This window comes from Nymphaea colorata, chromosome 4 (genome assembly GCF_008831285.2).
Source record: "Nymphaea colorata isolate Beijing-Zhang1983 chromosome 4, ASM883128v2, whole genome shotgun sequence".
Classification (NCBI taxonomy): domain Eukaryota; kingdom Viridiplantae; phylum Streptophyta; class Magnoliopsida; order Nymphaeales; family Nymphaeaceae; genus Nymphaea; species Nymphaea colorata.
The window spans coordinates 13416332-13430002 of record NC_045141.1 but is presented as its reverse complement, the minus strand read 5'-3'; the positions used below and the strand labels follow the sequence as shown (position 1 = coordinate 13430002).

Genomic DNA, 13671 nt, shown 5'->3' with positions numbered 1-13671 from the left:
GAAGAGGTATACATGGAACAACCCCCAGGTTATGCTACCAATGATCTAACTTAGTGGGTGTGCAAATTACAAAAATCGTTGTATGGGCTTAAGCAAGCATCTCGCTCATGGTTCGATAGATTTTCTTTTCATATACAGCATGTTGGTTTTTTCCGAAGTTTACTTGATCATTCCTTATTCATATATCATGCGGGTGAAGTTACCACTTGGCTACTCCTATATGTAGATGACATAGTTCTTACTAGAAATTCTTCATGTCATATATCTCATGTTAAGGAGGTATTGAAACAATAATTCAAGATGAAGGATCTCGGCTAACTACGGTATTTCTTGGGTGTTGAGTCTTACGCAACATAAATATACTCTTGATATTCTGGATAGAGCAGGTATGAGAAATTTTAAGCCCATAAATACTCTTAGTGTTCTCAACACAAAATTGAATGCCTTTGATGGGAGTGATGCATACTCAAATCCTAGTTTCTATCGAAGTATAGTTGACATGCTACAATATCTTACCTTTACACGTCCAGACATAGTGTATGTAGTGAATCAAGTATTGCATGCACCCACAGAAGGGCATATGGATGCTACCAAACGCATTGTGCGTTACTTAAGGATACTTTTGGGGATGGACTCATTTACACAAGACAGTCAACTATTTTGAATGGACATAACATTTCCACCTACACCGATGTAGATTGAGCAGGTGATCCAGACGATAGACGATCAGTTTCAGGTTATTGTCTCTTTCTTGATTCCAATCTTATTTATTGGAATAGCAAAAAACAACGTGCAGTTGCCAAATCCAGCACTGAGGCAGAATATAGGGCAATATGGCTGCAGGCACTTGTGCCGAATCCTCATGGTTACGTCATCTGCTTGGGGTACTCTCCCTTCTCGTTGCTCAGTCATCTTTATTCTGTGACAATCAAAGTGCGATCAAGATTGCTTTCAATCCTGTTCTACATAATCGCACTAAGCATATAGAGATTGATCAACACTTCATTCGTCAAAAGGTCGAGGAAGCTGAAATTGTTCCTACTTATATAGCCACGTCTCAACAAGTAGCTGATCTTTTTACCAACGGGCTCATAGGGCACCATTTTTGGCAATTGAAGAACAAGTTCTGCATGATCAAACCTCTTGCACAACTTGAGTGAGGCTATTAAGATTGTACAAATTGGATCGGGTCTATAGACCCGATCCAGCTTGCCCATATACCTGAACATAATGGGCGGTGGCATACTTGTAAATACTTGTTGTTTTCTATATTTACTTGTAGCATACATTAGGTTATATTAATGACAAGGAGGAAGGGCCACGGTTGCTGCCCTCTTTTCTTCTCTCTCTCTATTGCACGTGCAGTCACCTCCTCTTTGTCTCTTCTCGCATCTACAAAGGATTCAATCCAGTGGTTTGGCGTAATATCTCAAAATCTTACATTAGCACATAATGGTAGCCTGGTGCTGACCCAACCGCTAGCGACTCACCGGACATAGCTTAGTGCTGAGCCGACCGCTAGCGACTCACCGTGCCACATTGGATACTCCATCTAGTGCCCACCCCTGGCTCCAATGACAACAACAGAAAAATTACAATGTAAAAACTTGTATATCAAATATTGCTGTCAACAAATTCCAAAACAAATTTCCACTTAGAGGCTTTAACTCCACTTATTAATATGAGAATCGAGCATGTCCAAAAAACACAGGTGACAGACTCGCACATCTGGAACCTTAGAGCATAATCTCCATTTATGTCCACTGATTTCTGAAAACCTTTAGTACCAAAGCTGCCTCTCCTGCAACACCTTTTTATACTTATTCTTTATCATTTACTATTATATTGCAACAAAATGTTGTTTTGCTTGTGAATTTAAGACAAAAATTTGTTAAGAGACCATTCTCCCAGGTCCATCTCCTCCCTTCCCTGCCGATATGTCAACCATAAAGATATGTCCATTAGAGTCTTTTACCAGTGAAGCTAGCTCAACTTTTGCTATATTAATATTATAACAACCTCGCACAAAAATTCCAATTTTCCCGTTTGGTATGTATATTCATGAGTAGAAGCTGGCATTGGTTTTTAAGACCTCTATTGACATACAAAGGCAGCACAAGGTACTTCATAGGCAGCTTTTCCATGTCTCAATCCAACTTATTAGCGACATGTCTATCATCATTTTTAGCCATATTGAAGGTTATAACAAAATTTTTGTTTGAATTTGCTAGAATTTCATGACCTTCTTGAAATTCTTTAAGAATATATTTAAGGGCCATTTGTAAATTTTTTTGATAACCAATAAAAAGTAGTACATCATTTACATAGAATAAGGAGAACATTGTTCTTGGTAATTTCTAGTTGGAAGGTGCTATAATATTCCTCTATTGGACACTTCTGAGGCTTCTTGTGATTAGAAACAAATTTAGCAACTGTAGATTGCATTGGTTGATCTCTCTTTTAGAATTGAATTAGTCCACATATCTCCAATTGTTTAGTAAAGAATTGTCACGGTAGATATTATAATCATTAATTTATTGATCAATGTTTCATATAAATATTGAGATGTTGGAGCACTTTTTTGGAGAAAACTCCAACTCATTATAGTGTGGACCTTGCTTAAATTCATCTTCCAATACAATCTTCTCCTTCATTAAGTTCATCAAAGTGAATCCTTCATTGACTTAATAAATAGTTGTTTTGAACACAATGTCTTACATAAAGTCATTTTGATCTATTGAAATTATGCAAATTTAAATGGGTTTCATTCTCGAGGCCGCAATCCTACTTAAGCACTTCACTATGGAATAAATTGGTCTATAGTTTTGAATATTTGCTTCTCCCATGACCTTGGAAACCAGAGCAAGATGTGTCTTACTAAATTTATGAACCAATCCTTATTTAGAGGACCATTAATTTAACATTTTTATTTAGATTTTCTTTGACAATGCTCCAACTTTTTTGAAAGTTTGATTTGGGGAAGCCTTATGGTCCAAGGGCTGAATCCCAGCTTCCAAAACTACCAATCTAATTTCTTCATAAATTATAAGTTTAAGAAATTAATTGTTTTATTCTTGTATGACAATTGGACAATTATATAGGCAAAAAGGTTGTTTCCCTGACGCTATTTTATGAAGATTTTGGAGACATCTTGTAGCAATCATAATATCTTGAGCTTTTCAAACCTTTTGTGTATTTGTTTGTTTATATTTATGTCATTTCTTCACCCATCTTTCACCATTTGATGAAAGTATTTTGCATTGGAATCCTCATTTTTTGGCAATTATTTCTGGACTTTTGCTTCCAATATTCTTCGGTTGACAAAAACACTGGAATTATTATTTTTTAAATAAACAATGAAAAATATAAGCAAAATAATTTAAAAATAACGGGATTGGAGACCAAGTTTTGTACACTGCTCCGTATATATAACGAGCGTACATACAATACTACCAATGTGTATGTTTACTTTAATATGTACTTATGACATCTTCCATTATCTCACACCCACAATGTCTGAAATGATGATAATGACAATAAGTAACATAAGAAAATGACAATTTGTAATATAAGATAATGAGTGAGTATGCAACAAAAAGATGTATGTGATAATAAAAAGGTATGTGACAATGTTAAATAGACTATATGATAATGTGTATGAGATAATAAAAAAAATATGACAGACATGAAATAATGTATTTGAGATAATAGAAAAATATGAGATAATGACACGTGAGATAACGCCATGACTGTGACAAAAAAACAGTGTGTTTTTTGGCCGCTCAAAGTATATTGGTCGTAATCATATGTATGACAAGTTTTATTTTTATCTGACAAACTTTATTTTTATTGAATCGTAATTTATTTTTATTTTTTTAACAAAAAAAGGTTTTTTTTATTAATCATGAATATTGTTTTGTTATCATTAAAATAACGCGTGAAAAATTCATACACGAAATGTCGTGTATAATAACTTCTATGGGATTGAGATTCATAAGATCTCTAATTCCGTACAGGTTGAAAAATTGATGTGAATAAATTACCGAGAGCCTCGGCAAGGGGGGGAAAAATATCAAAAGGAAGAAAGTATTTCTACCGCGGTTCCCTCTAGAGGCGGCGTGTGAATGCACTTGCGGCTTGATCTTCGTTTCCGCTAAACCCCCCGCGCAACCCTCTTTTCCCTTGCCGCATCTTCCTCTAGGGCTTCCCCGAGGGCCCGAACCGAACCCAAGCGTTTCTTTCCCTTATTTTCTCTCTCCATTTTTTTGGTTTTCCTCCTTCCGACTCTCGTCTTCCCATTTTGAAAGTCTTCTCCCTTCTTTGCTCTTTGAAAGGTTTCGAGGGTTCGCTTCTCTGCAAGGTGTTTTAGGGTTTTGGCGAGGGTAAGCAGGTTTTTTTCTTCGCGGGCGTCACACATTGGTAAGGGATTTGGAGTTTACCTCTGTTGTATGAGGTCTTAGACTGCTGTCTTTTCCCCATTTTTTGGTATACCTTTTCGTGTTATTCCGATGGAGAACAATGATTTCAATTTGGAAGCAGACGTTTCTTTTAGTGATGGTGCGAGGGTTTTCTCTGTATATGCATGTATATTTTTTTGTGCCCCTTCTACGCATTTGCAGTATTCTTACCTTCTGGGTGTGTTCAATTTCACATGATATAAATGGTTGATGTAACCTCTAAGTTAGTTTTGTGATTGTTCGAGGTGTATGGTTGTGAAAATTGCAAAAAGAGTATGTTGGCTGGTAGCTAGCTGCGGTTCTCTTGCTTTTGAATCTCTATTGGGGCGCGTTTCTGTTATATCCCATGCAATAAAAGCAGATGGCTTTCCCACTTTTTGACAACCCTGGTTTCAGACTACGTGTTCCATCAAGCATGCGCTTGATGGTTGTTTTAACTTGTAGTTCTTTGATATTTTTCCAAGGGGTAAACTTACAAGTTCTATTTTTCTATATCTTTTATTAATTACTACCTCAGTCCTTCTAGCTCCTAATCCAACGGGCAACCCTCTGTTGTTTCACTGCCTGTTTAACCAGTTCACCTGTCCTAGCTGTTATACATTCGAGTCGGTGAGATATGGATCAGATGCAGATGACCTCATTTGGAGGTGCATGGATCGCATAGACTGTAGTCATTGTGTTCGAGTAGTGCTAAAGTCTAGGTATCTGCTCGTTTTGCTCTTCCAGTTGCTAGTTGTCCAGTTATAGTACTTGGGAATAACTTAAGTGCATTAAATATTTTTCCAGACAGTCTCTATAAAATCATGTGGTAACCTTGTATTTTATGCATCTATATGATTTAACATGACTAGAAAGTTTTTGTTTGATAATTTCTTATTTAAATTTAAAAAAACATAATCTTATAAGACATATCCTTTCTTCATGAATATCCAAAGCCACAAATATAATCTTCATTCATGGCTATACGCCTATACCTTAGTGAGGCACAATCTGACAATATTTATTGTTCTCTCATAAACTATCTGACGTTAAGGGCTTGTAAAAAAAATAAGAAATGGAAATATCAGAAAGCTCATTCATTGAGCAAATAATTAGAGTTTGCCTAATAATAAATCATGGCAACACAGAATACTTCGCCGGAATCTTAGATTTCATGAATTTTAAAATACATTGCAAGTTTTTATTTTTTATGGGTTTTTTCTTTAAATATGTTGTGGTGAAATCATGATATTGTTAAAATATTTTATTTAGATTTGTATTCATGTATATATCATGCATCTAGTTATAGCCTTATAGATATTTTACTTTTATTTAGAAAAAGCAAAGTATTGGGGAAGTTATGAACTGTGAACCAGTCATTAATGAATGCCAGGACAGTCAAGATTTCACACATGTACATGATTTCATGAACTACAGAAAGACATGATTTTATGAACTATAGAAAGAATAGAAGCGTTGCAGAGGTCTCAAACTGGATTACATTGACAACTTAACCAACTTCAAAGAGATGCAAATTGCAAATATGGTTGCATGACTTGCATGTTTATGTATATGTTCATTTATGTATGGATAACATTTGAGTTGGTGTTTTGTGCTTTTTGTTGTAAATAGAAAAGGTAAATTTATCTCACTTATAGGTTCTTGGCTGTAGTGATGAGCTCAATCTTTTGTAGGTACTGCTGATTGTGCATGTTTCACCTGCTTGGTGTTGGGCAAATACCCCCCCTTTGCTTTCAGTTGCTCTATTGTATATATTCTGGCACATCAGGTTGCCTGTTTGCATTATTGAGGACATGTCTTTTGCGTTGACACCATCTAAAAGACCCTATGAGTGGAACCATATTCAGCCAAATGGAAGGGAGAAGTGGAATAGTTTCCCTTTACCTTCACAGCATCAGAGAAAATTGCCCTCTGATTCTATTGTGTTTCGAATCCTTTGTCGTGCTTCAAAGACTGGAAGTGTGATTGGTAAAGGTGGGACTATTGTCACACAAATACGTAAAGAAACTGGGGCAAAAATACGAGTAGAAGAACCCCTTCCTGGTTGTGAGGAACGAGTAGTTGTTATAATAGGACCTGAAAAGGACAAAGAGGCTGATAAGGAGCAGGGCAGAGAGGATGGTGATGAAAATGAAGGTGGAGACAATGGCAAGGAAATAAAAGAACAGGATGATGAGAAGGATGATAAAGAATCAGAGCCTTTAAAAGACCAACAGGGTGAAAAAGGTATTCCACCAGCACAAAAGGCATTATTGCTTGTTTTCGAGAGAATGGTTGAAGGGGAGTCTGAGAATGAGACCGAAGATGAAGCAAGCAAGAAATCCAGCTTTGTTGTAAGGCTGCTTGTGCCTTCAATCCAAGTGGGTTGCATTCTTGGGAAAGGTGGAAGTGTAATTAAACAAATGTCAGCTGAGAGTGGGGCACAAATAAGAATCCTTCCAAGAGATAAGATACCTTCATGTGCTCTGCCATCTGAAGAACTGGTTCAGGTATTTGTGATATCTCCTTGAAGAATAAAGAATTTGGCTTATGGATTTTCTTTAGTATTATGTGTGCTACTTTTTTCCCCGCTCTTTTAATGGTAATTGTTGTTGTGGAGCTGCTTCATGTCCTTTCTTCCAAATGTGTTAGCAGTTTTTTGCCTTCCTGGAAAGCTGGGATTAGATAGAAGAAACCAGTCTCGTGGCTTTCGGAACAAGTGATGTGGTAAACCACGTTATAGGATGAACCTTTATAGTCGAAACAACCAAGTTACAGGATAAGCTATTATTTTCCAAGCAAGAAGACATTGAAATTAAAGATAGGAGCCTGGTGTCTTCCCTTTCCAGCTCCTTTGGATAATCTTGGCCCATGTTTCATGCATCTTTGTCCTATAAAATCACTTGATATATTTTTAGGAAGATGATCCACTTTATATTCATCTCTTAGGTTGTTTGGTTAAAAATACTAACACTGTTATGCATTTAGCGATTGTGTATTCATGTTCCTAATTTTGTTGTTCTCCATTGACCTTTGTGCTCTCTGTCCCCTGCCTCTTAACCATTTTTCTTTTGTAACATAATTGCTATGATTGGCCAATGATCTGTTCTTTGTATAGATTTCTGGACCAGTGGATTCGGCAAGAAAAGCTCTTCAATCTGTTTCTCAACAGCTTCTGGAAAATCCTCCGCGCGAGAGGGATACATTTCCTGCAGGCAAATCATCTTTTCTGGCAACACATCCACTTGGTCCTGTCCCTCATTCAGAAGTCCCGCCTCCCATAGGCTACCATTCTTCTGCTCAAGGTCCTCGTCATGCCTTTGGCTTGCATGATGGGAATGATTTTTTCCCAAGTGCTTCTCCTTCTGTTTCTATGTTTCATGATCCTGCTAGATCAAGTCGGGTTAATAGTCCACCAGATATTCTCAGTTTTCGTTTGTTATGTACTAATGAGAAGGTTGGAGGTGTGATTGGAAAGGGAGGAAGTATAGTGAGAAATATTCACAGTGAGACAGGTGCTGATATCAAAATCCTTGATGCTGTACAAGATACTGATGATCGGGTCATAGCAATTTCTGCTCCTGTTGTAAGTATTTGATATGATCCATTTGGAAGGCTCTCCAAAATGGCTTCTTCTTTTTCCATGAGATGTGGTTGTGCGCTATGCACAGAAGTTGCTCCTGATGGGCACATAGTAATCAAGTTTATCTGTTTGCAGCACCCAATGGATAGGATTGCTGCTGCTCAAGATGCACTTCTTCGTGTACAACATAGGGTTGTAAGATCAGTTCCTGATTCTAGTGACAAAAATGTGCTTGCTCGGCTTCTTGTACCATCCAATCAGATAGGGTGCCTGCTTGGAAAGGGTGGTAGCATAATGGCAGAGATGAGAAAGCTCTCTGGGGCACAGATACGTATTTTGGGAAAGGATCAGATATCAAAATGTGCCTCAGAGCATGAAGAAGAAGTTCAGGTTTTTTTCTTCTGTTCCTCTTTTGATTTATTCCCCTGGTAAGGTAATTTTTCCTTCCCATCATTGGTTGTGATATATCCTTGCTTACCAAAAATGCATTTCCTGACTGTCAGGTATCTGGGGAATTTGAGTCAGTACAGGAGGCTCTTCTACAAGTTACCTCAAGGCTGCGCCATAATATGTTTCGTGGTCCTCCTATGCACCATCCACCACATAATCCTTTCTCTGAGCACATGCCTCCAATGGTGTCATACATGGGAAGGCGAGAGCCATCACCTCAAAGAATGTATCCCAGCTTTGGTCCCTCGCCGCGTAAATTTGACCAGGGTGAGGTCCTTGCACCTCATGAGGAACGACCTCTCTTCCCTCACGGTATCCAGCCAGGGATCCCCCATGGTTCTGAAAGGATGCCCATGCCCACCTGGCCATCACATGTAAGCTCTTACCTTAATATCTTTATTATGCAAATCTTTTGCCTTTCTTTGTCTGCTTCTCTTCTGATGAAACTTGATGTTGAGGAATTGTTATTGCTTGCCATAAATCTACAATATAGTGAATTGGATGGATAGAGCCTTTTTTTTATTAACTGTGTGTGTGTGTGTTCGGAATGCACTGTGGACACGGTTCTGTTGTTTTTCATCATGTCTGTGTTAGTAGAGTTCACTTTTCTCTTGCTGTTTTGGATTAAGTTTGTGATTGTATTTCGGGCATTGAAAATTGAGTTTAAGATGGCCTTATAGATCTTGACCACCAAATATTCTACCTCTTTCCATATTGTGGATGCATCTATAGGTGGAGGAGGATGGATGCCACATTAAGTTAATCTAATGAGAAGAAATTTAAGCCTTGTGAAGGAGTTTGTGCAGCAAAAGCAGAAAAAGAAAAGAAGCCTTCATTAGTAATTTAAGAGCATTGAAGAATGTTAATCTGTAAAAATCTGCTGTTTTTTTTTTTTAAAAAAAAACTTTAGTATCTGATTGGGATTGTTCAGGAATTCAGTGGGGCATCCATCAAAGTTTCCTGTCTTTTGGGGAGGAGGCCTCTCAGGTTTTAGGGAACATGTGGTTCAGCCAAGTACCTATAGTCTTATAAATTGTCTCTTTAGATGATTACTCTCAATATTGTAAAACTCTATGAAGATCCATCTGTCTGTAAAGTGGTATCTTGTCTGGTCACAACTATCACTCACTTTCATGTGAAGGTGACCTGCATTGCCCTTTCCAATTGTCATCATCAAAACTTTCCTTTGTGGTTTTGGTCTTATGAGCCCTTGTTGTCCATACCTCATTGCTTAAGGTTACTATGGTTTATTGTGTCCTTTCTCACACTAAATGTTCTCTGGTTTTCATCTTTTTTCTTTATAATGTTACCCTTTCATCTTTTTCATATTGAGTGCTTAAGTTCTGTGTGCAGGCATTTCCTGCTCATAATGTATCTTTCTAACTCTGGGACAAGCTCTGGTAAGAGCTTGTTGATTGTCTTACTTTGCAAGCTAGATATGTTTCAAAATGCTACTGTGTTGAATGTATCTTGGGGGGCTTTCATCTTTGCAGAAGTAGAATGTGGTGACTGATTTATGGAATGACTAATCTAGGAGAATTTTGGTTACTGTATTTGTATGATCTTCCCAAGATTAATTTCTATTTGTGATGATATTCTTTGACTGTCAGATTGTACATTTTGTAATGCAATCAATTCCCTAAATGGTTGCTCGAAAGACATAGTGATCAGAGTTATTAGTTTAGTTGGGCAGTTGGATTATTGAGTTAGTGTCATTCAATTTTTTAAAGTATTTTACAGTTTTACTATTTTTTTTTGCATCAAGTTAATTGGCATCCTGGAAGTCAATGGATTCCAAACTACATTTATTGGCTACATAGTTAAATTTTCTTTTATTTACTATCTTGTGACTAGTTGAACCCTCCTGGAAAATCTTTTTAATTTTTGTGGTTATGGGTGAGCTTTACCTTCTATTTCAGTGTTACTCTTGCTGTTATGGCTCATCTTGCATACTAAGTAATGAACCTTGCTTTGTTTCATTTTTTGACAAATTAGCAGTATGTTAAGATGCAGATTGTTGTGCTCATTCATCAATTCAAATGTATCATTGGCTACATGCAAGGGGTTTATAAAATAAGAGTATTTCTGGAATTAGTCTGTTCATTGTCACCAAAATGAGGGGATGACATTGATAAGGAAGCCACATGATAGATATTATTGTAGATGCAATATTTGAGTAACTTATTGAGCCTCAAAAATTGTGGTTAAAAATCCTCTATGTTCTGGTGCGGGATGAAATGCATAAAGGAAGCTATATGATTCTTATTGAGCAAGGGAACCTGTGTCATCTGAATGTGCTGCCAAGCAGTTTTTATGAAAAATGCATGTGACAAGTTACGGGACATGATGGAAGAGTAAAAAATGGAGTCAGTGTGACATGAAAGAGAACATGTTGCTAGATGTTGTGTGAAAGCAGATTATGAAGTTGATGTCTTTATTATATAGTGCAAATTTATTTTTGGTGCCTGGTGGAAGCAATTGCTGTTTCATATTCATGGAGAGGGGTATTTTGTTTGCTTGAGTTCCAATTATTAGAAATATTAACATGTTTATGTTAGCATTATGATTATGACAAGCCTGTGCTAAAATTTGATTTTCTTTGTTCCCCAAAATAAAAACCAGCCACCAGGAAATGGCATACCATATGTTTGGGGATGCTTAGATAGGCATTTCTAACATTTATGAATCTTGAGTGAATGTGTAATGGATTGGTAAATGTTGCTAACATGTTTTCATGCATATAAAATCTAGTCAAATGAAATGAAATAAATCTTCGCAAAAGTTAGACCATCAAGCTTGCATCAGCAACTTTCTATGCCTTTATTGAAAACTGGTATTTTCTGATATTATGGTGTTTAAAATAACAATTTGTACTGAAGAGATTGTAATTATGAAATACGGGTCTCTTATAGAATTTTGTTCCTCTTGGAAAGCCAATGTTCCAAGTCAAATTTTTGTTTTAAAACAATTTGGTGGACAACCTATTTGATGAAACCCTAGACATAGGTGGATCTAGTTAACAAGATCATGCTTTGATTGTCGTAGTCTATTTTCATGTCTCTTTTATCCATACATATTTTGAACTTTCTTCTGTTTTTATATGTAGATATTTGTTATCCTTCATCCTTCGTTTGTTTCCTACTAATTGTGGTTTATTTGATTTAACTTTATCTCACAAACTGCTTGTTGATGACTCGGGCAGGGAAGTGGTGGGGCTGCTAGTGGTTTACCTGACTATCCGGGGGCTGGCCCTCCAAGTAGGGTGACAGGATTTGGAAGGTATCAATAATATAAAAGCATCCTGCTTTTTATGCTATAGTTTTCAGATGGAAAATATAAATTTTATTATCTTTGCATGTCCTTGATTTTTTTCACTGTTGTTGATGTAGCCATCCTGCCATCATCACAAACACAACTGTAGAAGTTGCTGTTCCACGTGCTTTTGTACCTTCAATTTATGGAGAGGATGGAGAGTGTTTGCGGCAGATTCGCCAGGTATGTATAAGTGAATCCTATGCATGGTTCCTTGTCCCACCTGTTTGATGCATCCATTTGTTCAACATAGTGAAAACTTGTATTATTGGGCATGATGAAGATCTAGCTTTCTGACATCATGAATGGTGCATTCAAACTTCCAAATTATGCTTATTTTTAATTGAAAATAAATTTTTTTACAGATATCAGGTGCCAAAATTACCATCACTGAACCTAGGCCAGGGGACACAGAGACAGTGATCATAATATCAGGAACACCTGATCAAACTCATGCTGCACAAAGTCTTCTACAGGCATTTGTAATGAGCGGGCAGGGGTCACCATAATGCTGCATCTGACAGGTTTCTTACATTTATGCTCAACGCCATCTATTAGCAGTGCTAGATCAACATGAGTGGTGATAATCGTGCTATTTGATGTATTTGTTTCTATTGGTGTTTTGTTGGGGGAAGGGGAAAAGAGAGAGAAAGAGATGCTGGCGGTTGTTTGTGCTTCGCTACAGTGGTAGGAATGTCTGGTTCTCGGCATTTTCTCCCTAAAGATCAAACTAATTTTTAGCTCAAGTTAGAAATGGATTTTGCTGATTCATGAATGCAAAGTTCAATCAAAGTGGAATGAGATTAGAGATGGTCTGATTTTAGCAGATAACGCTTTTTAATTTCTGCATTTTGTTCTGTTCACTGAGGTTTACTAACTTATTTTCCATGGGTGGCAATATTAACATTGAAACTTCATTAATGAGCACATACATAACTGGGAACATTTCATATTAAAAAAAAAAGTGGATGGAAGACATATATTTTAAAATACTAAAATTCCTAAAGGATTCGCAATGAAAAAGATTTAACCGATTCTACATTTAAAATACAGTTTTAGAAACAAAGTGTACTAGATATTTTGTCCTTCAAACAGAGGCACCATGTATGATCTATTGGACTCGAATTTCGTATATGAAATTATTCAAACATAGGACCAATAGAAATGGATCCATATCCATAGTTTGTATAAAGTAATTTCTTCCAATTTATGAACTTGTTTTTTCCTTGAAAAGAAAGTGTCTTTTAATGGCATTCTGGAACTGGAAGCGCTTCCCTTTAGTTAGAAAATTTTTATAGAAGTTGGTGTTGTTCTCCTACCATCAAATTACTAGTAACTTCAGAGGGATTGGGTTATTGAAAAAGTTCAATGCAAATTAGGAACATACTGGAGTTCTAGAGGATCTTATTTCTTGTGAATCATTTTGATGTTTTCTGGGTGGTCAAGTTCTTATATATAACCCTTATGGCAGGCTAATCTTGGAATAAACCTGGTCAATGTAGGGATTTCATAATTAAAATATTGTTAGCATACTATTGATTTTTTCTGCTTTCTTTGAGTTGACAGGCGGTTTGATGTCGTATTCACTCTTGTTAGAATCCTTGCTTAATGTCCCTAATTACAGGTTTGATCAGGGGAAAAGTTGTCTCTGTTTGTTCTTAAACTTGCAGTTCACGTTTAATTCTACTTGATTTCTCCATTATGCATGCTCTCAATTTTGGAATGTTCCGAATAGGGTTTCAAACTGAATTTTCTTTTTTGTTTCTTTAATAATGTTTGTGGTTGTTCTATTAATTAGATTTCAAATTGCATTTGGGATCTTTTTTCCATGTCCATCTAATTATCCTTACTTCTTATTTCTACAAGAAATAACCAGAAAGTGTATAATCA

General features: G+C 36.6%; 1 protein-coding gene across 2 annotated transcripts; it reads left to right on the top strand.

Moving 5' to 3' along the window:
* Window positions 1-4086: 4086 nt before the first annotated feature.
* On the top strand, window positions 4087-12612 carry LOC116252950 (KH domain-containing protein HEN4-like). 2 transcript variants are annotated; one of them, XM_031627600.2, is made up of 8 exons: window positions 4087-4419; window positions 6195-6946; window positions 7555-8022; window positions 8155-8409; window positions 8523-8843; window positions 11672-11748; window positions 11859-11964; window positions 12147-12612. In XM_031627600.2, exons 2-8 carry the CDS (start codon window positions 6251-6253, stop codon window positions 12288-12290), a joined length of 2067 nt encoding a protein of 688 aa, XP_031483460.1. In that variant the 5' UTR covers window positions 4087-4419; window positions 6195-6250; the 3' UTR covers window positions 12291-12612. The 2 variants fall into 2 exon arrangements, with proteins under 2 accessions (XP_031483460.1, XP_031483459.1); XM_031627599.2 differs by having other exon boundaries at window positions 4088-4419; window positions 6131-6946.
* Window positions 12613-13671: the final 1059 nt, after the last annotated feature.

Coding starts and splice junctions, on each gene's coding strand:
- LOC116252950 (XM_031627600.2), top strand. CDS start 6,251: ATGTCTTTTGCGTTGACACCATCTAAAAGACCCTATGAGTGGAACCAT. Junction 8,023..8,154: donor TAGCAATTTCTGCTCCTGTT/GTAAGTATTTGA, acceptor ATCTGTTTGCAG/CACCCAATGGATAGGATTGC. Junction 11,749..11,858: donor AGGGTGACAGGATTTGGAAG/GTATCAATAATA, acceptor TTGTTGATGTAG/CCATCCTGCCATCATCACAA.